Source organism: Lontra canadensis, unplaced genomic scaffold (assembly GCF_010015895.1).
Source record: "Lontra canadensis isolate GAN:19392208 unplaced genomic scaffold, GSC_riverotter_1.0 scaffold32, whole genome shotgun sequence".
NCBI classification, from domain to species: domain Eukaryota; kingdom Metazoa; phylum Chordata; class Mammalia; order Carnivora; family Mustelidae; genus Lontra; species Lontra canadensis.
The window spans coordinates 12,980,164-13,004,710 of NW_022631026.1; the positions used below are offsets into that span (position 1 = coordinate 12,980,164).

General features: G+C 43.5%; 1 protein-coding gene across 3 annotated transcripts in view; it reads left to right on the forward strand.

The window, feature by feature from the left end:
* KCNS3 (potassium voltage-gated channel modifier subfamily S member 3) overlaps positions 1–22,033 on the forward strand; it is a 38,226-nt gene extending 16,193 nt beyond the window's left edge. For 2 of the 3 annotated variants that reach the window (XM_032866886.1, XM_032866885.1), the window contains exons 2-3: positions 8,401–8,592; positions 20,032–22,033. In XM_032866886.1, the coding sequence (XP_032722777.1) occupies positions 20,091–21,566 (1,476 nt within the window). In that variant the 5' untranslated portion in view covers positions 8,401–8,592; positions 20,032–20,090 and the 3' untranslated portion in view covers positions 21,567–22,033. Of the gene's footprint in view, positions 1–1,750; positions 1,794–8,400; positions 8,593–20,031 lie in introns of those variants that run through there. The other variant, XM_032866887.1, reaches the window with a different exon arrangement.
* Positions 22,034–24,547: the final 2,514 nt, after the last annotated feature.

The following is a 24,547-nucleotide window of genomic DNA, read 5'->3' on the forward strand; positions in this document are numbered from 1 at the left end:
AGGCAGCTGCTTAACTACTAAGCCACCCAGTCACCCTAGCTAATGGACTCTTAACCCTTTTTGTGCCATGGACTCTTTTGGTAGTCTGGGGGAGCCTATGGACCACCAGAACAGGGTCCTTAAATTAAAAACAAACAAACAAAAAAAAAAACAAGAGCCACAAAATATAAAGGAATCCAATTGTATGGAAATACAGTGTTATCAAAATATTTAAACCAACTTACGATTTAGTGATGTATGTGCTTCTATATCAACTCCTTAAGGATAATCTAGCAGTAGGTCTGTAACTATCGTGATTTCAAGGAAGTAATGAACTTCTGTGATTATTTTCTGAGACCTGGAACAAGTGTGCTATGATATGAAATTACCTGGAATTTCTAAAGGGGTGAAGTCACTGGTCCTGCCGTTTACTGCCCTGGGCCACTGCCTGCATTTTTAATGGCAGGAATAACTAAATTTTAGTTAGAGATTAGCACAAATTAAGATTTTTACCCCCGCATCTGAATTCAAGGATCTCCTGAATTCTCTCTACTGAGTCCTGCTTTCCTTTCCTTTTTTTTCCCCCAGTTATGTTATGTTAGTCACCGAAGAGTACATCATTAGTTTTTGATGTAGTATTCCATGATTCATTGTCTGCGTATGACACCCAGCGAGCCCTGCTTTCCTGTGCTGTTCGGGGGAGGTGAAGAGAGAAGTGGGGTAAATTCTTGAGATGTTGCCTACGTTTCTGGTCTTGCCACTGTCTGCGCTTCACAGACATTGCTGGATTCACTGTCATCCTAGGTCAGCAGTGCCTGGTGGATTGCTGTACCCAAAACCAGCCTCTAATTTTCCAGACGTTCTGGAAATGGCCATAACTCTGAGAGGTTTTGTTTTGTTTTTTAAAGATTTTTTATTTATTTATTTGACAGAGATCACAAGCAGGCAGAGAGGCAGGCAGAGAGAGAGGGAGGGGGAAGCAGGCTCCCTGCTGAGCAGAGAACCCGATGTGGGACTCGATCCCAGGACCCTGGGATCATGACCTGAGCTGAAAGCAGAGGCTTTAACCCACTGAGCCACCCAGGTGCCCCACTGAGAGGTTTTTTAAAATGTCTCCCTGATTGGTTCTTTGTGGTTAAGTAGTTCAGGAGACCTGAGTTACAGTCCTGGTTTCAGTAGATTCTCGGTATGGCCACCTGCAATCCGTTCTCCTTTCCTAAGTCTGTCACTCACTCACCCGGGTTATCCCTGGCTCACAGAGGTGTTGGCTAGTACAGGTAGGATTCTTTATATTCTACACGAATATCTCTAGGTCACAGGGCTCCATTAGCCAGAAAATAGTTATTTTCTGGTCTCTGTGCATACCACAAGCTTTCTCGCCCCTGTGGCTTTGTGTGGGTTCCTTCCTCTCCTCGGAGAACGACCTTCTTACTCTTACTGTCTTCTTTACTTGTCGGTGTCTGACCCAACCTTCAGGCCTCAGCTTAAATGCCACCTGTTCCTGGAGTCGTGCCTCCTTCCTGATCCCAGAGGTACCCCTTACCTCCTGTGCATTTCCACGGCACCTCGGTACCTCTCCTCAGGGTACCTGACATCTTCTGGCTCATACTGCAATTATTTATTTACTTTTGTCCCCTCCTCTAACCACTTCTAACCAACCATAAGCTCTGAGGGCAGGAGCCATGTTATCTTCTGTTCTCTGTAGTTGCCGGGACAGTGTCCGCCACAGAGCAGACGTGCGTGAGCAGCAGAAGCTTATGATTCTACAGATGCCAAAGGAGACCATCAGGGAAGATCCTACCTCACCCAAATCTGTATGTTCACTTAATGTCTAGCCTGTTCCCCCTTCCCTTCCCCAGGTACTGACCAAGGCTGCTTTTGATCTTTTATTTTTTCCAAAAAGAAATGACTATTTACTTATTATTTTATTTTGATTTATTATTTCTTTATTTTTTAAAGATTTGATTTATTTATTTGAGAGAGAGAGAGAGAGAGCACAAGCAGGGGAGCATCAGGCAGAGGGAGAAGCAGACTCCCTGCTGAGCAGGGAGCCCAACATGGGGCTTGATCCCAGGACCCTGGGATCATGATCTGAGCCAAAGGCAGACGTTTAACTGACTGAGCCCCCCAGGCATCCCAAAACGACTATTTACATAAGTGTTTCATCATACTTGCAAAGAAAGTCACACAGCATTGAAAGGTACAGAGTAGAAAACAAAAGTCACTGAATTCTAGCATCCAGGGAGAGATGCATTTAACACTGTAGTGTATATTCTTAGAGATTATTTTTTCCCTTTGTAAAGTTAGACCTCTTTTATAAAGATCAGATCATGCCATATGTTGTACTGTAATTATTTTGTCTTTGTACTTAACATATTGTGGTGACCATTTCATGAATCCATAGGCAGTGGAGTGTTGTGGTTAAGAGGATGGCTTTAGAGCATTATTATTTAAATTCAAGTGAGGCTCTCACTTAGTAGCTGTTGACCCTGGAGAGCTAGTTAATTTCTCTATTTACCAGCTCCTCCATCTGTAAAATGAATCCAGTAAAAATACTACTTGTTCAAGTTTTGTGAGCATTAGGTGGGTTCAGACATGCAAACACCCAGAGGTACTGAAACACCTGCTTGAGTATCGGGAGCTCTTTCTGCGATTATTTCAGTGTTTTTAATGGCCACAGAATATCCCATTACCTGGCTACCCCCTGATTTGACGATTTCCCCGTTGATGGACATTTAGGTTGCCTTTGACTTTTCACTTTTATGAATAACTACTGGTGCCCTGAATATCCTTGGATACCCATCCCTGCACACTTGTCTAATTTATTCCCTCAGCAGACAGTCTCAGATGGGAGACTGCGACTTTGTAATACACATTGCTACAGTGTCCTCCAGAAGGTTTCCTTTTGCCAGTTTCCATCACTAGTACCATGGCATGATAGGTTTTTTCCCCCCTCTCCTCTCTAAAACGGCTTGCTCTCTATTGCTCTTTTAATCACTGTGTTAGTGCAAATGCTTGATGCATCAGCCATAGGAGACACAGGGACAGATGAGACTGAGCCCGGGTCTCCAGCCCCCTGGGTGGGCTGATTTGCTTGCCTGTGTCCTCGCTACAGTCTGAGCCCCTGATTTTGCCCAGTTCTGCTTCAGGGGGTTCCTGAAATGGGGAGGGAGCCAAGGGAGCTCCTTTCTGGGGCTGGTAGAACGGTGGCCCCCCCACTCAGGGTGTCCCAGAGCCCTGTTACCAAGTGCGGATGACCACACTGGGGTCAGTGGCTGCGATGTTTCGCTCCCTCTTATGTGGGGCCCACCCTTCCACAGGGCTTTTCCTCGCTTTCTTTTCTGAAGAGGTGACTAGGTGACTCAGCAGCAGCTTGCTGTCTCCCTCTGTTCCCCAGGGAGGGTTGTCTAGGAACACAGAACCCGAGGAGAGCAAAATGGTGTTTAGTTACCCGTGCATCAAGCCTTAGGGATTTCTGGAGATGGTATTGCATTTACTCATTCTGGATGGCCAAGTGAAATATAATTTATATTAACTTTTGAAATATAATTTAGAGGCTTTGCTTTGGAAGGCACTTACTGGTTTCCTCCCTGAAGACCAGAACTTCTATAAATTCATTTTTAATCCCTGAATGTATTAGGTCCTGAGAAGTGTTCATTTTCTTCTGGGGACAGAGCAAAGATTTTTAAAAAGTCATTGTTAATTCAAGGGTTTCTCATGTTAACATACGTCTTAAAATTTGATAATTTGGAAAAACGAAGTCATTCAGAGATATTCTTAGTAGTCTGCTGTCTGAATCAACTGGGAGGTGATATAGTCTTCTGATTGCTTTGGATTATAAGATTTAAATATAAGGACAATTTTTTGGGCGTCCTAAATCCAATTACAATGGTCTGATTGTGAGATTTTAATTTTATTTAAGCAAAACCTCAGACTACAACTCTCATTAGTTAATCAAGATAGAATTAGGGTTGAATTTCATCTTTTGTTAGTATTCTTATTATTGCATTACTCTTAGATTTTATTGAAAATTAGTCTATGATTGATAAATAGGGGCAAGACTAAACTGGCCTATCGTCTTTGCATTTTTCAATGGGTTTCCACAAGACTGGAGCTTGGTCAGGGGTGGGTATGGTCAACAAGAGGACCCCCACCTACAGAGAGCTGTAGTAAGACATCTTTCAAGCTGTATTAGTGTGCTGTCCTGTGCATAATCTTGGCACCAAAAATGTTAGCAAATGTCAGATAAATTCTCAGAGAAAATCACTAACCTTTACTCTAGACTCCAATTGCGTGAAGCATGTTTCAGGTCTGAACAAAAGGTTAACTTGCCTCTTATCTTTTCTTACTTGCAAAGTTTGCTTGTCTGATACCAGAAATGCCATGATTGAATTCTAGAAGAACAAATGTCCAGGGGAACATCCCTGGCCCGTGTCACAGACGTGTGACACAGATGAGTGCCACCTGCCATTCTGAGCTTTCTGAACTTCCAGCTTCCAAACGGGCATCGACGATCTTTTTACTCTACTCCAGAGCAGTGGTTCCCAACTGGGGATGGTTTTGCTCTCTGGGGCATGTTTGGCAATTTTTGTTGTCACGACCTTAGGGGACAGGGAGGAGATATGCTCCTAGTGTCTTGTAGGTCAAGACCAGGGAAGCCACTAACCATCCTGTAGGGCATCGGACCGCCCCCTGCAGGAGGATTGTCTGGCCTCAGAACATCAGTAGTGCCGAGGCTGGGGAAGCTCTTCTGGAGAGGTTGTCAAGGGCAGGGTATCTCCAGGGAAGCTGGCTGCCTGTCAGGATGATGCTTAAATGTGTCATTCACCTGGTGACCTTATCCCAGGTCAGGCTCAGGCTGTCTGGAAGCCTGCCAACTTCAGAAACTCACTTCCAGGTGTCCCACAGTTGATCAGACTCTAACAGATTGACTCTTATAGAAACTTACAGAAAATGGAGTCACTAAACCTCTTCCTGCCTTATTACGTTCCACTAAGAGGTATATCTAGTGGATGGAGTGGACATGCTCGTGTGCTGTCTGTCGGCGAGGAGCCTGGAAGCTGAAGTCGCCATCAGGTGCCTTGGAGAGTCAGAATCAGAACAAGGAGAGGTTTTGGGGCATCTAATGCTACCTGGAACTCTAGGTGTAGACACTTAAAAATCCACTTGGGATGTCCCCATCAGGGCTGGACAGTTCTGCCTCTACAGGATGAGACCTTTGGAAAGTGCTGGGAGGGGTCTTGGGCAACCAACTTAGATCTTTTACACTTTCCTCCTCTGCTTCCCTTGCTGACCAACTGCCTTTCATTATCCATATTGATTCTTTTAATTAATTTACTTTTTAGTCTCGTTGCCTTGGGGGAGAGGAATTGGTTCAATAAAAATGTGTCAAGCACAATTGTGTAACAGGGATAATGACCATGAAGACTGATATTATAACACTGTCCCTAACTGGAGGCTTCTCAGTCTAGTGGGTAGACGGAGGTTGACAACATTTCAGAACAATGTGAGAAGGGCAGTAACAGGTACACTCAGGATTCTGGGCAAGTACATCAGACCCAGATCTATGCAGCAGTGTCCCTCAGAGTGTCTGTTTTGATCTCTCAGACCCTGATTTTATAGTTTAATTGTTGGAGAGCCACCTTAGTCCTGTGAATCTGAGTCCTGGGAGACGGGCATTAGGAGTTATTATTACCCCTGGGTACTGTCTGCTTGTCCATTTGACTTTCTTTGTTCTGTTTCTGGATGCTGAGAGAGTCCAATAGGCCACTTAATCTTCACCATTCCCTCTCAATAACGGAGCCAGTCATTTTGTGCATTTTTGAATGCTGTCATCAACCCACCAGGAAATACAGCCAAGCTGGAGGGTCCACCAGAAGGATGCTGTAGACGGCCTCCCTCTTTATAGCGAAGAGATTTTCCTACAGAGGCTAGCAATACTTGAGCGAACGTGATGTGTTTTGCCACGATCCTGCTGAATCACTGAGCAAAGTCAGAAGCCTGCTTAGGTACTAAATCACAGACGATCCCGTCTTCTTCTGAACCGTTACACACTGATGGCGTGGTGCGAACGTAGAGAGTGGAACCATGTGGCGGGATGGTTAAGTAGGAAGGGGAGACCGTGTTGGATTTTTCTTTCTCAGGTCTGCTGGTTTGGGACACATCCTGCTCATTCCTCTCAGTCCTTCACTTTTCCTGACAACTAAATTTTTTCATCAGTTACTCATATAGTCATATCACATTTGATTTCCTGTGCTGAGGGGGCATCAGGCAGGCCTACCTCAGTTCGAATCCTGGCTCTGGCATCGACTGGGTTCAGGACATTGGACAAATCACTTCCCTGAGCCTCGATGTCGCACCTGTAAAATGGGGATCACAACAGTTAACACTTTCAGTAGCCGAGGGTAGAGGTAATGTGTGTGAAACTCCTGAAAGGTTCCTGGCATGTTGTAGGGACTCAGAGAATGCTAGTTATCATTTTACATGGAAAAGTCACGCTTAGAATGGGAATGCCCTAGAAGGGGTATGAATTGACATAAATTCACACTGAGAGCTACTGAGTGGTATTATATCTTTTCCAAAAATCTAGTTTTTTGGATGGGAGTTATAGTGATGGAAAATGAGGCAGAACCCTGGCATTCTGAATTTGTGGGGAGACAGAGAGAAAAGGCAGGCTAGGAGGTTTTAATTCATCAGACATTGATGGAGGGCCTACTAAGTACCAGTTTTTGTAAAAAAAAAGACACACTTGGCCCCACTCACAGTCTGTCCCCGGGCCAGTCCTTCTGTGATGAGCCAGTGCCCAGGAGTGGTTGGGGTTTCTTAGAAGTGCCAAATAGCTTAAGTACTTTGTTAATTTTTTTCTTCATTAATTAATATAGTCATATCAAAGCTGTTTGCAGTTAATTATCCCCCAGCAAGATTAATCATACCTTCCTTTAACATGTGCTACATTTGGAAAGGTATCTGGCAGGCAGAAGAAGACTGTATGTGTGTGCTGTACCCTTGAGAAAAGGCACAGCAGCATTCCAGCATTTCAGTGGGACTCAGATATTTGAGACTGACCCAATGTTGTGTTGCTGGGAGGCTGTGCAGAAGGAAGAGTAGGAGGAGGACTTTAACTCCTGAGTTGATTTTATTTATCCCTGCTGAGATTGTTGTACCTCTTCTGCTAAAGAGTCCCAGCTCAGAAATTCACTTTGGGTAAAGCTGCACATTTTTTTTTTTTTCCTGGATCTTTTCTTGTTATCTTTATTAGAGGTGGAAATGCATTGAAGGATTTCTCTGGCTATTATTGGGACCAGGGTGTTCCTGCTCTGCCCCCTCTCCCTTGCCCCCTTGATGCTGGTTTATTACATTTGGTCCTGCTCCTGGGAGCTCCAAGGGTAGGGAGGAAGGGGCAAGCACTGTATCTTGTGTGTGATCCCAAAGCCCATGATAATTCCAGGCAGATCTTAAGCTATAATGAATGTTTGTTTAATGACTGACGCAGCCGAAGGCACTTCTTCATTTTCTTTCTGAAGCTCGGAATCAATCTTTCCTTCCTCCTCCCCACCCAGCCCGGGCCCCCTTTAAGACCTAACATTGATTGGAAAACATGAAAATCAATGGATGGATGCTTAGATACTAATATAAATATATGGGAAGGCATCAACATGAAGCAAGGCTTACCTTTTTGGGAACTGGAACTTTTTTTGCTTTCTTTAATTTATTCAGAGAGAGAAATGTAAATTTGTCCTTTTGTTTTGGTACAAGCTTAAACTCCCTAGACACACTACGCACACATCCACAGACACACTTTTAACCAGCGGACTCTGATCTAGCATGCATAGTCACTTCTGATCTGTGAAATATAACAATTGACAAAGAAAGCAAAATCGAATCTGGCCAGGCTTTGAAACCTATTGATTTCAAATTAGAGCAGCAGTGTTAATTCTATTAGGGCAGTCACACTGAGAAACTGGTCTCTGAAATGGATTAAAATGTATTCATTTAGAAGCTTATAAGTATATCCGTGATAAATTAGCCAGGAAAATAATGCTCCTAGAAGAAACTGTGTGGGAAGTGAATAACCACAGTCCTAATTCTAGTGCCTCATTTTAGCTTTGGATGTTTTGTTGGCTTTGGGGTCAGTGGAGATGTCCCAAGTGTCCACTATAGTCAAAACCTGAGGGTCCTTAAGCCTGAGAATGACTGCAAGTCAGGTCCTGGGGCAACGATGTCTCCCTATCCCTGTGTCTAGTGAGAGGGATGCTTCCATGGAGGCGGGCGGAGGGGAAGAACACTCCGTCCATGAGAGGAGATGGGGCTCTAAAAGATGGGTCTAATCGGTAAAGTGCCCAGATCACTGAGTCTGAGTTAGAATGTCTTGGGTGTGTTTCTTCCTTGGAGCTAAAACTTGACCTCTGGCTTCTTCTGCAGGTGAGAATGATTTCCCAGTGATTGCTTTTGGCCCCTTCAACCAGAAAACAGGATTCTTCTCTTCTTGTGGCCACTAAATGCCTCTGTGTACCACACACACCCGTGAGGGAAGAAGGGCGGAGCTTCTTGGATGATGATGGACGTTCTGCTGGACAGGATGAGGGCAGAGAGTATACCATCGACACCACAAGGGTAAGAGCCGCCACTGATCTTTCCTCTGGCCCCATCACTGACCAGAGAGGGGAGAGTGAGCCGCACAGTACAGTGACAGAGAGGAAGGTCACATAGCAGGGAGACTCTTCTGACTAACATTCGCTGGCAGTTGGGGCAGACGAGTAAAGGAGGGAGGTGAGAAAGCCAGCCTGGAAGGATTAGGTTGGATTCTTTTAGGGGAGGCACCAAGCCCGATTTGGAAGACTCAGTAGCTCTCATTGCCCACTCCGCCTTCGGAGATTTATGGCTCAAACTTGAGGAAGTAACAGCTGCCTTTATTGTGTTAAGATTCCGTTTGAGTCCATTTAAGTCAGTCTGGCTTAAAATGGGCTGTGGATTGGTAAGTCTGGCTCAGGTCATAGAAGGGGGGTTCCTGGAAGTACATGGTTGGGAGACACATGTTGCTTGAGCCAAATAATATTGAACACATGTTGGATCAATTCCAATTAAACTTGAGATGCCCCATAGAAAAATCAGGGTTTCTGGGTCTCCTGGCCCACTGTAAGATACATGCGTGCTGGCTCTCTGTTCCCACAAAGGACTCTGGGGCTGAACGAGCTTTGCCTCTGGAGAGTTCACCACAGTCCCAACCAAATTTGTTTAACTTACTTTTTTGGCCTCTGGAGGCATTTCATTTCCCCTTGTCTGGTCTAGATCTTTCTGCTAGCTCTTTGACAAAAACAGTGATAGCCTTTTAATTCTTCCAGATCAAAGCGAGTATCTTTCACTGGATTATGGACAGAAATTAGCATACGGGTCTGAGACTGCGGAAGTGGCCATACCTGTTTCCTTCCATGGAACAGCTTAAGGTGTAGGGACACTACCTGTGGGGGGCAGGGGAGGAGAACTGTGAAAGAATTATAATATCTTGTGGGGGGTGCTAACACAATTGTGCACTGGGGGCTGTTGGGAGAAGGTGAGAGGGCTGAGGAACCAGGTGGGGGGACCTGTTAATTGGGCCCAGGTGCGTTCAGATTCTCCAGAAGTCTCCTGGACCCCAGTATGAGCATGTGTTTGTGGGTTCCCCCACAAAAGTGACTCCTGAGAGGGTATTACCTGCAGAGTAAAGGCTCCCCTCTTATGGTGGAAAATCTTCCATCCATGATTCTTTGTTTTTTTTTACCAAGGGGACAGATTTCTGGCCACTCATTTCTGGCCTCAGTAAATCCCCCAGCCTTCTGAGTGGTCTCTGCTTGGAGAGGAGCTTTTGGAATGACAGGATGCCTGGGCTTTGCAGAGAGGAGTAGCCACATAAAGAGAGGCCCAGAGGGAATTAGTGCAGTCCTGATCCGACTGTCCCAGGTGGAGAGAGCTGCCTCTCTTCTAGAAGGCTCTTTGAAGTTTCATGTACTCTCCAGGCTGGCGCTGGGCATGACCTTCTAAGACGGCTTATAAGCGGCTGTTCATTTCCTGGAATTGCACTATTTTAGCTGCTCCAATGACACTGGTTTAGGAAGGTCTGCACTAAGGAATGCCAGCATCTCGGTTTCTCAACCACATGGGCTGGGCTCTGCAGTGCCACTGACATTTCCCCGTGCTCTCTGCTCTTCTCTGCCCAGCACTGATTACCAATCTTCTGTTCCTTACGTGTTACACTGGTACACGGGGAGCTCGCTGGAAGAGAAGGTCAGGGAAGGGGCCCGGTGGGAACACCTCCATCCACAGGTGTGGACTGACTTTAGGTTTTGAATTCTGTTTACATCTGCTTGTTTTTATTTGGAATATTCTCACAAGCCATGGGCAGAAATAGAATTTAGCATGAACCTACCATTTTTAAAAACATGAGTGATTGTTCTTTTAAATTTATTAGGATGAAATGCAGCTCTCAGAATAGCCCAAAAAGGTGACAATGCCCTATTTTTTTTTTTTTTAATTTGATGGAAAGATTAATGTAGATTTTGGACAAGTAGGAGGGCAGAAGGAATCAAGGCCTTTGTCTACATTTGTGGAATCGATTGAAAAAAGTGATTCTGCCCAATCAAAATACCGACTTGTATTTGTTATGCTCTTGTTACATTTCTGAACAAGCAAGGGCACCAGCAAAGCCACCTATGCACATGTGTCTATGTATATTTGTCTGACTTGAGAAGACACAGTTCTGAGAGTATTTCTTAAGTGAGTTTGAGAACGGAAAACAAAAAGAGAGGGACGTGGACTAAGAAGAGGTGAGAGGTTAATGGCTTCAAAAAGCCTTTTAAAGGGTGCCACTCAGAGAAAGGAAGATCAATGCCATTTTTCTTTTAAGCTTCCAGTGAATATCTTGGATTTTTGACATCTTTTTCGTTCTTTTAAAAAAGAAAACACCAAGGGACCCAAGGTGGCCAAATACAGTCTATAGTGGTCCCACAATGCATAATTTGGGGTGATAGTGGGCAAGGGGAGTGGCACAGGGAGCTGACTTTCTTGAGAAAAAGAATGAAAATAGCATTGGAGTTTTCAACTTTGCGGCCAGATGCCTTTTGTACTCCCAGATGTGTCTGATTTGAGACCCCATGTGTCCTCGTCATAATTATACCAAATCCTCTATTAAAAGTATAGTGATCTTTAATGAGGATGATGAAAAACTAGGTAAATTCAAAGATCAGCCAGTCCCTCCTCCCTCCCACTTAAAAAAAAAATTAAATACTCATATTTGATGCATAGTGGAAAGAGTCTACTGCGTAAAATCTGGATAATGTTGGGCAGACTCTGTGCCTTAGGTGTCCCTATTTGCAAGGTGGGGTATAAGATCTCACTTAGGACAGTTAGGGAATTAAAGGAAATTATTCATTCATTCAGTGATGCCTCCTCATCGCCCCCTAGTGCCCAGGTACTGCATGGACTGCTGGGAATTCAAGGATGAGCGAGAGTGTCTATTCAAGTACTTACTATGACGCATGGCCCGAAAAGGTGCTTCGTACATTTTTCTTGAAACGTTTTTGATGGAGCATTTTTAACATGGACAAAAATAGGGAGAATAATACATTAAACTCCTGTACGCATCATCCAATTGTAACAGTGATCAATTCAGTGATCAATGCCCTCTCCAGCGTTCCTGCAGTTTTGAAATCCATCCTACAGAAGTAACCCTAACACCTGAGAGGGGTAGCTGAGCAGGCACCGGGACAGTCACTGACCCGACAGGATGTCTCTGAACAGTGATGTAATGTAGTAGTTGTCTGCTCTTGGTCCCTGTGGTGAAGAGCCTCGTTCAGTCCCTCTTCTTAGGACTCTTAAAGGACTGCCCCTCAGAGCTTAGCAGGATCTCTGGGGGCGTGGCGGCCACCCTCCCGGGCCAGTCGGACGCCCACGTAGTGCTCACCTCACCGCACTCTCATCGACATTGTTCTAGGTTGTAGTATAACGAGACAGTACCACAAGTGAACACGTAATGCCAGTGCATACGAACATTCTCGTAGGAGTGGTTAGCGAAGCCGATGCCTCATTTCTGCATTTTGTCATTAGCTATTATCCTCTAACGTTTCAGTGTATCCTTACAGAAATAAAGCAGCATATAAATAAAAAAAAATATGGCCATATCTTGTATGAGCAAGAGACACCTCCCCCTCCTTCCCCCAACCCCCCACCTCCTGGCTCTCTTACCAACCTCCCTCCCTGGGGATTATTTTGAAATGAACCCCAAATGTGGCATAATTTTGTATTTTAGTATACATTTTCAAAAGGTAATGGTTCTTTTAAAGAGTATACTTCCAATACCATCAACGCATTGAAATCTTAATAATTCTTTTGTATTATCAAGTATCTTGTTGATACTCAAATCTCCTGTTTTTCATATGTATTTTTTTAAGCATTTGGCTAGTTAAAATCAGGATTCATACAAAGCCCACACATTGGATCTCTCTGATACATCGCTTATCTGGTCTGTGCTGTCTGTCCCGCGCAGTTTCCCAGAGTCTGGATTTTGCTGTGTCACTGCACATGTTCCTCTGAAATCTCTATCTGATTTCAAATGGCAGATCTAGACTCTCAAAAACATTCAGGCCTGATTGTTGGTTGTTGTTGAAATACTGCAGAATTGTGCATATACTTCCATCAAGAGGCATGCTCTGTCTTGTTTCTTTCGTTACTTCCGGCTCAGGTATTGTTATTCTGACGTAGCTGTTAGTTAACTACCCCATCAGCTTTTTATCTGGGTTTTAGCAGCCTAGATCCATTATTGCATGATGACTTGCATTCCTTCTTCACTAGCTGGGATCCTTTCTTACATAACAGTTTTATTGAGATACATTTCACTTATGATAAAATTTACCTTTCTAAAATGCAGAATTCAGTAGTTCTTACTATTTTTTAAGGTTGTACAGCCGAGTAATTGCAGAACATTCTTATGACCCCTGAAAGAAACACATACCCACTGTCGGTTACACCCTATTCTTTCTTCCTCCCAGCCCCGAACAACCACTTTCTAATGGGGTTTGCCTATTCTGGATGTTCCATATAAATGGAATCATATAATACGTGGTCTTTTTTGGTCTGGCTTCTTTCATTAGAATAATGTTTTCCAAGTTCACCCATGTTACACTACCTGGTACTTCATTCCTTTCTATGGCCAGATAAGATTCCTTCGAATGGACACACCATTTTGTTTATCCATCCCTCTATTAATGGACATGGCTGTTTGGGCTGTTTTCCCTCTTTGACTCTTATGAATAATGCTGCTTTGAACATTAATGTGCATTTTGTTTGAAAATATGTTTTCAGTTCTCTTGGAAATACACTGAGAAGTGGAATGGTTGGATCATATGCTAACTCTATGTTTAACTTGTTCAGAAATGGACCAAATTATTTTCCAACATGGTTGCACCATTTTAACTTACCCTGGTAATGCATGACTGTTCCAATTTTTGCATATCCTCACAAACACTTGCACTATAATACAATGCTTGTATTATTATTCCTTTTTGATTTTAGCCATCCTACTAGTGTGGTGTTATATCATATTTTTGATTGTCATTTTCTCTGATGATAAATGATGTTCCCTCTCTTCATGGGCTTTTTGGCCATTTTTTTATCTTCAGGGAAATGTCTGTTGAAACCTGTTGCCCATTTTTAAGTTGGTTATTTGTCTTTTTATGGTTGAGTTGTAAGAGTTCTTTATTCTGGATACTAGATCATTCTCAGATAAATGATTTGCAAATGTTTTCCCCCATCATGTGGGTTACCTTTTCATTTTCTTGATACTTGTCCTTTGACCTGATAATGTCCTTTGAGGCACAACATTTTTAATTTTCATGAAGTCAGTTTACCTATTCTTCCTTTTATTGTATTATGATTTTGGTATGTATCTAAGAAGTCATTTTAATCCAAGGTCACCAAAATTTTTGCCTGTGTTTTCTTATGCATGTTTTCTAGTTTGGGCACCTATATTTAGGTCTCTGATTCACAGATAAATTAACTTTTTATATGATATGAGGTGGACATCCAGTTTTATTCTTTGGCCTATCGCTATCCAAGAGTCCCAATACCCTTTATTGAAAAGATTGTTCTTTCCTTATTGAATTGTCTTGGTGTCCTTGTTGAAAATCAGTTGATCATAGATATGGACTTATTTCTGGATTCTTAATTCTTTCCCTTGATCTACCTGAGTTGATTTTCCTTCCCCCCACCCCTTACATTCCAGAATAATGAACTGATACTCTGATACCCTCCAAAGGTGACCAATGTATTAGTTTCTTTCTTTCTTAAAAAAATATTATTATGAACTCAGGGATTTTAACATACCAATATAGGTCAGTCTATCGGGAGATTTTTTTTTTCTTTTTGACGCACAAATTTACCATCTTTGGCCAGTGAGAGTCTCCTTAACTTGGCCCAGAATCCTTTTGACTCTACTCCTGTCCTTGTTGATAGCTTCCTTGCTTTCTAATATAACAAGATAGTACAGGCTTATCTTGGGTGTTTCTTTTTTTTAATTTAAATTTAATTAACCAACATATAGTAGATCATTACTTTCAGAAGTAGAGTTCAGAAATTCATCAGTTGCATATGCTGAATGCTCATTACATCATGTGCCCCTCACCCAGTTACCCCAGTCACCTCTCCACCTCCCCTCCAGCAAGCCTCAGGTTGTTCCTAAAGTTAAGAGTCTCTTGTGGTTTGTCTACCTCTCTGATTTATTCCCATTCAGTTTTCCCTCCCTTCCTCTATGATCCTTTGCATTATTTCTTATATTTCATAAGTGAGTGAAACTATGGAATTGTCTTTCTCTGACTGACTTACTTTTCTCAGTATAATACCCTCCAGTTCCAACCATGTCAGTGTAAATGGTAAGATTTCATCCTTTTTGATAGCTGGTTAATATTCCATTGTATACACACACACACACACACACGCACACACATATCTATACCACATCTTCTTTATCCATTCATCTGTTGATGGACATCTGGGCTCTTTCCATAGTTTGACTATTATGGACATTGCTGCTATAAACATTGGGGTGAAGATACCCCTTCAGATCACTACATTTGTATCTTTGGGGTAAATACCTACTGGTAAAATTACTGGGTCATAAGGTAGCTCTATTTTTAACGTCTTGAGGAACCTCCCTAACTGTTTTCCAGAGTGGCTGCACCAGCTCACATTTATCTTGGGCATTTCTTACCCCAGACCCAGGATTAGATATTTCTCCAAGGAGCCCTTGTTCTTTTAGTGAGAAATTGTATTTTGATGCCTCAATCTGCACAAACTTGAGATATTCATTGTTCTTGACTTGGTATCTTCAGTTGGGTTCCCAGGGAAATAGACTGAGACAGAGATTGATGTGTAGGAAGTTTGTTGGGAGGTACCCTTGGGACCAAGACAAGCAGGAAGTGAAGGAAGTAGGATCGGGCAAGGAGAAAAGTTGAACTGTGATGAGGATGGAACAGAAATCTTTGTTGATCCTATGGAAACTCTGGAGCCTACCTTGAGAAAAAGGTGCTGGGTCTTTATAGTCCCCTCATACATATGTCACTGGATGTGAACTGGCCTGGGGAAGGAGTGTGACCTTGGGCAAGACTTTAAATGAAGGTGATTCCCAAAGAGGGACTTAACTTAGAGCCCTTAGCTATTAACACTTCCAGCAGGTGTGAGAATGAGTGGCTCAGTTCTAAAGGGGAGATATAAGTGATGCTTCATAGCTTCCACTGGAGTTGGTCATTTTGCTGTAGGTTTTTCCAGTGGAAATAAAATCGTCCTTTAGAAAAAGTTAAATTATCAGTTCATAATGCTATTTCCAATTCAAATTTAGGATCGTGGGGTTCTTATTTAATTTCTTTGATTTTTATATTTGTATTTTATTTTGCACTAAAAATCTTGGGGGCTTTTCATGACATTAACATAATCATTTATTTGCTTTACCCTATGTGTGTGTGCATAAGTTTCAGAGTAATGATACTGATATGAATACTAAAAATATTTTTAAGATGTTTAGAGTTTATTTGTCAGAGGGTATATACCACTATGGACGTACAATTTATTAAAATTAAATTAAACTTCAAAAATCTGGAAAGAATTTATATCTTTGAGGTTAATGACCAATTTGATACATAGTAAGGTTAAATTTTTAGGGATTGTCTTTTTCTTTTTTATTTAATTTTGATTCATAATTTTGTAAAACATTTACACAATTCCCAAGTCTGGCTTCCAACATTGTCACCTATATCCTGTTCCCTCTCTCCCCAAATAGGGAAGCACTTTGTTCATTTTCAGTTTGTCTTTCTGCTGTTTTTCTCTGTGTAAGTGTGTGTAAGTGTGTGTGTACATATGTGTATGTATATACATATGAATGTATGTGTACATATACACACACTTTTTCCCTCTACTTAAGTAACATATCCTAGAAATCACTCCATTGCATATATAGAGAGAGACAGACCACAATTTCTTTGGCCAATCTTTTATTGATGGCTATTTGGATTGTTTCCAGCTTATGCAAGTGTTTTCAGTTTTTGTCTTTCTTTGGGAGAGATTTCTAGATGAGAGATTGCTGGGGCAGAGGATAAATGCCTATATAGTTTTGTTACATCTGGTCAGATTGCCCTCCAAAAGCCTTCTCCTTCATTTTGCATTCATCCCCTACCCCCCGCTTCCCCACAGACTCATTAATAGGATGTGCAATCCAATTTTTGGATTACAGATCACATGAACACGCCTTAAGAAAGTGCTTTAATGTATTTAAAGTTATTTATGTATTTATAAATACACATATAAATGTGTATATGTTTACATAGATAAATAAATGCATACATTTACAATATATAAGTGAATTACAAATGTATAATTCATATAAATCATAAATATACGTAGACATGTATAAATATACCTTTGATCTTGTAAATGTTTTCTGGATAGGAGTAAATGAACAGGAATCTTGGAGAAAAGGTTGCTCAGTGTCTGCCTGTCTTTATGTTACTTTGGATGTGTGAGGCACCATGCTGTAGAAAGCTCTGGAATCGGGAGAATTTGCACCTACACTCTAACCGTTAATATCTGCACAAAGCCCACTCATCTCCTCTGATCCTGCCTCCTCATTGGCAAATGCTAGGGTGGTCATGAGGGACAAATGACAGAGGGAATGTTTGTAATTGGAAAGGGACTCTCTGCATGCCAGGGAACCTAGCTACCGAGATCCTTCTTCCTGGCCCCCTGCTGGCTGCTGTAGGCGGACCCAGGCAAGGAAACCAAACCTACTTCTCTGGCCACCATGCCTTGGAAAATCTCAGCTTGCATTCTGAGCTCAAGCATTTGGTATAACCCAGACGCTTTGCTTTTTCTCTCTGCTGAAGTCCCCACAACAAGAAGCCCTTATTTTATGATGTGTATTGCTTTTATGATGAGACTGTGTGGCATGAATGGGCTTCATAATGGGCTCTCTTTCACCAGCACAGAGTGATTAAAAAGCAGGGAGGACAGAATGGGAAGACTGACATTAAGGGTGATAACAGTGTTCTTTAGAAAAGTGACTGCAGATTGATCGGGAAATGGATTACACACTCACTGATTATGACACTGGCTTCTGTAGGTGTGTCATGAAGGCAGACACTGGTGTTCTATCACTGTAGCTTTCCAGAATAACCAAGAAGGTGAAAAACAAGCCACCAGAAGAAAATGTCCATTAAAGTCTTAACGCCAGCTTAGCTAAAACTAGCTCCTTGGAACGTTTTACTATAATATGTGCCATGAGCACAAGCCTGCTTTCAGAGATCTGAAGTTCCATAAATATTTGGACCAAGCCATGAGATCTGATTTAGGCCCATCAAAGAAGATATCTAGCTAAAAATAGAAAGCAGAGGCAGAAAAAAAGAAAACAAGTATTTTGAAGAGGTCAGCAAGTCTGTTAACTGGTATGTCAAGTTATGCGATGGTCTCTGGTTTCATGGGAACACACTCATGGGAACACGTTCCATTAGTGTCTCGAGAGCAAGTGCCCATGCCTGCTTTATGACTGGAGGCTCCATCCTGGGGCAGATGGCAGGGGGCTGAATATTGAGGCTGTGTCCTCTGGGGCCTTCCTCAGAGGAGGAATCTCTTGTCTCACTGACAGCCTTGGCTTTTCCTAAGCATAAGGGGCAGAAAATCCCTTCCTGACTTTTTTGCCTCCTCTAATGGTATCCTCATATCAGCCACTTGTGCAGAGTAGAAAACACATCCTCTTTTCACTTTTCCACTTCCCTGTCCTTTTTTTCCCAAGTACTGTTGATTCAACATTATGAACTTTTCTTGATTTCTGTCACTTCCTCGTTACACACACCACCACTGTTATGAGTTGGGGGCCTCTTCCTTCTCTTGCACCTCTGACTCCTTGAACCTTTTCCCCCCAGCCAACTCCCACCCTGCTGTCAGTGGGGTCATTCTAGGTCACAGTCACAAGGACAACTGTGTCCAGTCACTGATTAAGACCATTTAGTGATCTTGCCTACAGATAAAGTCCAGACTCTAGACTGCTCTACAAGATTCTTACCAATCTGGCTTCTTCCCGACCCCCCCTCCCCCTTCCCCCGCCCCCACCACAAACCGCCCGGTGCCCACTGTTGGGAATGCCCTTTCTCCTTGTTTGGTCAGCTCTGCTTGAACCTTTAACTTCTGAGCCAGATCTAACCAATGACAAGGGTGATTGTTCTTTTTAGTAATGCCAAAGATGCTTGACTCATTTCTCTTATAGCACTTTCCACATTGGATTTTTGGATTATAATAAGGGAGGAAGTGGAGGAGAAGATATATGTAGTAGAAGTATCATGGGTCTGGGGCTAATCCAACCCAGGTTTAAATCCTGGCTCTACCATTTACCTATCCTGTAAGCTTTGATTCAACCTCTTTGAGTACCCATTTTTCTGTACACCTTCGTAAGGTGTTGGAAGGATAAAACGACAACATGTCTACAAAGCATCTAATAGTAGCCTGTGGGAACTTAGTATCTGACAAACTCCTACCTTTCTTTCATCTGTACCATTTGCTCTGAGGGAGCACCATTGTATTAGGTGATGGTCAAAATCCATTACTTTCTCTCTGAGAAAGATCTGGTGAATCCCAGTTAGTGTCACAACCAGAAACAGGAAGCATGTGCTGGACCAGTGTAGACTTGGTATCAGTGGAGCAACTGGGAGTGTGTGGGGGACAGTCTATGAGGAGAGGGAGCAGGTGGAAGAGAAGCATGTTGGTGTCAGGAAACTGATAGTGCAATTAACTTATAGAGGTTTTCCCAAGTTACTTTCTTCTCTGTGGATGTACCTGAAACCAGCATCCCGTTAAGTGTAACTATATCTTTAAGATATAGGGTACTTAAGGACAGGGAGATAATTATATCCTCCTGATCGTCCCCACCCAAACATAGGGATAGGACATTCTCTTAAAAGAGTGAAACATGGGAGCACAAGGGGAAAGCTACATCTTTTGTAAGAGCTGAGCAGAACCCCTGGTTAAATGTGGGTTGGGGGTGAGGGTCAGAGCAGAAGGGGGAGCTATTTGGGAGGGTGCATGACTGAACCCTGGGCTCAGGGAGAGGTGAGCTCCGAGCTAGGCAGTGACCAGCCCATCACATCTGAACCAAGCATTCCCAAAGGCAGGAGGCTTGTGGTTGGGACTGGAGATGCCTGTATAGTGTAAGTGACCCATGCATTGTTCCTCTGGAGAGGGAGGGGTGAGAGGTAACTTTCGTGTGCTTAGAAAATAAAGAAATAAGAATTAAGGTTCATGAAAAGGATATGGCAGTCTTTTTTTATCCCCCCTAAGAAAATGGATCTGTCAACTCGAGCTTTTGCAAAAACAACCTGTTTTGTGTTGATTTTCTTCCAGTTCAAATGTGTAAATACTGTATATTCCTTTTTATTCCATTTCCAGTTTTGTTCTTCATGTAGCCCATCATCCTGGAAAGGGCAGATTAAAAATAAGCTTGGCAAGGCACCACGGGACAGTGCTAATGCCGTCTTGTGTTCCTTCCAGGTGCAGCGTGAACTTCCTCATCTCCCTTCCCATCCAGCTCCCTGCCTCCTGGGTCCACCATGGTGTTTGGTGAATTTTTCCATCGCCCTGGACCAGACGAGGAACTTGTCAACTTGAATGTGGGGGGCTTTAAGCAGTCCGTCGACCAAAGCACCCTCCTGCGGTTTCCTCACACTAGACTTGGAAAGCTGCTCACCTGCCACTCGGAAGAGGCCATTCTGGAGCTGTGTGATGACTACAGCGTGGCCAATAAGGAGTACTATTTCGATCGGAACCCCTCCTTGTTCAGATACGTTTTGAATTTTTATTACACGGGGAAGCTGCACGTCATGGAGGAGCTGTGTGTGTTCTCCTTCTGCCAGGAGATCGAGTACTGGGGCATCAACGAGCTTTTCATCGATTCCTGCTGCAGTCATCGCTACCAGGAGCGCAAGGAGGAAAACCATGAGAAGGACTGGGACCAGAAGAGCAATGACGTGAGTACCGACACCTCCTTTGAAGAGTCGTCTCTGTTTGAGAAGGAGCTGGAGAAGTTTGACAAGCTGCGATTTGGTCAGCTCCGGAAGAAGATCTGGATTCGAATGGAAAACCCAGCCTACTGCCTGTCCGCCAAGCTCATTGCCATCTCCTCCTTGAGCGTGGTGCTGGCCTCCATTGTGGCCATGTGTGTCCACAGCATGTCGGAGTTCCAGAACGAGGATGGGGAGGTGGACGACCCCGTGCTGGAAGGTGTGGAGATCGCGTGTATCGCTTGGTTCACTGGCGAGCTCGCCATCCGGCTGGTGGCTGCTCCCTGTCAAAAGAAGTTCTGGAAGAACCCTCTGAACATAATTGACTTCGTCTCCATTATCCCTTTCTATGCCACGTTGGCTGTGGACACCAAGGAGGAGGAGAGCGAGGACATCGAGAACATGGGCAAGGTTGTCCAGATCCTCAGGCTAATGAGGATTTTCCGAATTCTCAAGCTTGCCCGGCACTCAGTGGGACTTCGATCTCTTGGTGCCACACTGAGACACAGCTACCATGAAGTTGGGCTGCTGCTTCTCTTTCTCTCTGTGGGCATTTCCATCTTTTCTGTGCTTATCTACTCTGTGGAGAAGGATGAGCACACGTCCAGCCTCACCAGCATTCCCATCTGCTGGTGGTGGGCCACCATCAGCATGACGACCGTGGGCTATGGAGACACCCACCCAGTCACCTTGGCAGGGAAGCTTATCGCCAGCACGTGCATCCTCTGTGGCATCTTGGTGGTGGCCCTTCCTATCACCATCATCTTCAACAAGTTTTCCAAGTACTACCAGAAGCAGAAGGACATTGACGTGGACCAGTGCAGTGAAGACCCCCCAGAGAAGTGTCATGAGCTCCCTTACTTTAACATTAGGGATATTTATGCGCAGCGGATGCACGCCTTCATTACCAGTCTATCTTCCGTGGGAATTGTGGTGAGCGATCCCGATTCCACAGATGCTTCGAGCATTGAAGACAATGAGGATATTTATAACGTTGCATCCTTGGAGAACTGCACAGCAAAATGAGCAGGGACATTTGTGCCTGTGTCTTGCATCCCTTCCTGATGTTAGGTTAACACAGCTTTATAAACCTCAATGGGTTCGTTAAAATCATTTAATTCTCAGGGTATACCTTTCAGCCATAGTGGGACATTCATTGCTCCAAAATAATAGAATCTTCTTTATTTTTCTCAGTGAAGTGAATTAAATGCCTTGTTAGGAAATTTATTTTTTACAAGAGAGTTGTCATATGCTTTTGGAAAAAAGGTAAATGGTGTGGGGTGGGATTTGTCGCTACGGCTTATATATCATTCTGTGTTTGTCATCTACTCACATTGAGCTAACTGTAAATTACTGACAAGTAGAATCAAAGGCCCAGCTGACTGAAGACTACATGCATGTAAGAGCCACAAAATGAGACAATGCATGTGAATCCATGTTCGTGTTCTAGACACGGAAATTAGGAGCCTAATAAACTTGCCTAATTCAGTACGGAGAATGTCTTGGCTGTTATGTTTTTATGTCAAGTAAGTACATGTCAGTATGTTCAAATTTTGGAAGGGAAATGCTCTTTTTTTGGAGTATCAAGTGTCCTTGCTATTTGTTTCTGAATTTGGGGTAAGCATCAGAAACAGGCTAGCTCTTTTGTTCAGGAGACCCAGTGGTTGTAGGCAGGGAGAAGGTTCATGTCCTGTGTAAACTGATGAAATGTGTGCACTTTCAGGACATACTCAAGTTAGCATATATGCACGAAGCATATGCCCTTACAGGTACCCTTCTAGTCTCTCCTTTGTATTTTATAATTTCTCCTTTTTTTTTTTAAGATTTTATTTATTTATTTGACACACAGAGAGTGATCACAAGTAGGCAGAGAGGCAGGCAGAGAGAGAAGGGGAAGCAGGCTTCTTGCTGATCAGGGAGCCTGATGAGGGGATCAATCCCAGGACCCTGAGACCATAACCTGAGCCAAAGGCAGAGGCTCAACCCACTGAGCCACCCAGGCACCCCTATAATTTCTCCTTCTGAGATAAAACCTCATCACCTGAAAATTATGCAGAGCAGAGGAAAGCCCCACATTCACAGGCAGGGACACACTCCGTGAGTGGAAGAAAGGAGAAATGGTACACAAACACACAGATGTGATTCATTATGGCCAGAGGAGCAAAACTTTAATCACCGGAAAAGGCGACGCCAGCAGCTATAAAACAAGCTGCCATTTTAAAATTGCCTTCGAGACAGTAATGCCTGCCTCTTCCATAAAAGCCCCTCCCAATGAAGGAAGACATATATATACTCGTTTCCAGAGCAGTGACAGAGCAATTCCAGCCCAGGTGGAGAAAATTTAGCTAAAATCTTAATTTTGGAGATGTATGGTGACTCTAACTCCCACTGTCAGACTGAGTTCTTTCCCCGGGATCTTTTTGAATGGAAAAGCCACATGGATATAGTATACAGAGTCCTGTGTTTGCAGATGCATTTCATTGAAAGAAGGATGTCGCCTGTGGGTTATCTGATGAAAAGAACTCTGACTCATCTCTCAACATTTCCGTGCCTTCTGAGATGGATATAACTGACCAGGGTTTTATAGTCACTTTTAAATCTGGAGGTTTATTCACAGACGTGTGTCAGCCCCTGCCCATTTGTTTATTTTGTTCTTTAAATTGAATTAATTAATTAATTAATTAATTTTTAAAAATTTATTTCTTTTCAGCATAACAGAATTCATTGTTTATGCACCACACTCAGCAATACGTAGCCCCTGCCCATTTGAAAAAGCTTTCTTTTCCCCAAAATGCCTTTTTGATGGTGGCGTAAATATACTTTTGAAGCATAGCGATGGAAATCTTTTATCAAACATTTCCCAATTAGTAGCGAAGTAGCCGAAGGCCGCTTCCATAGTAATAATAATAGTTACAGTAAGAGTAATAGTACCGGCCGTGACATTGATAATGAGCATGGTAAGAAGAGCAACAGCAATGATAATAATCAGCTGCTGTGTAGTGCACGACCTTTGAAGTCTCACCGGTGGCTTGCCAACATCGCTATGAACAAGGGTTTATTCCTGTCTGTGCTTTAAGACAAGGAAACTGAGATTTGCAAGGAAGGTGCCGTGAATGACGGACTTGGATTGAGAACCCCGGGATCCAGATTCCGGAACCCGTGCTTTGAACACGGCATCACACTGCCTCGTGCTCCGCTGGGTTGGGGAGCTGATTTAAGGACGCATCAGGGCAGAGTTCATCAGGAGAGGCAAAGAACAACAAACTCTGTTGGACTTTGATTTTTCTAGTAGGTGCGTTGAACCGGGAAAATGCTGACCATGTAGGTACCTGTCCTCCCCTGGTCCACAAAGCAGGCACGTTTGTTTACAAAGCCGAATTTTCTAGAATGCCCTTGAAGCCAGAGCAGACTGTGAGGGTGCTTCCTTGAGCTCAAGTGGCAGGCGCGGTGGGCAGTCCACAGTCGTAGTGGAGTTCAGGAGTCTCTCAGCTGGTGGGTACTGAAGAGCTAGAGTCCTACATCCTTTCACCTGAGCTTTTATGGTGGGAGCAGAGCAGCAATTGTGTTTTTGCCTCTAACCACACAGGTCCCCTGTTGTTCATCCCACATGGTGACATGGTGGGCTTCTTGTCGCCTGAGGGTTGAGTCTGCAGCTAAAGGCCCCCAGCACAGGGGGGCTGGCGGAGGAGTGGACAATGAGGGGCTGAGCAGGAAGCCAGCCAACCCGACCTACTTACCCTGCCTGTTGCTATGTGATCAGTTCTGGGCATTGGGGTTCATGTGAGTGGGATCAGGCCACTTTGGGAGAATTTTGGCTTTTAATTCTTTCAAATTCCTTGTCCCTACCCTGTGACCTCTTTGTCCACATCCTCAGATTTGTGGTAGCGTCTTCAGCAGCATTTGATGGTGGTCTGGAAAGCCAGTGACTCACCCCAGGACCTATCTCACCAGGCTTGATTTCTTCCCTCTCAAGTCTTCCTCCTCAGGAGATTGTCTCAGCTTGTTCC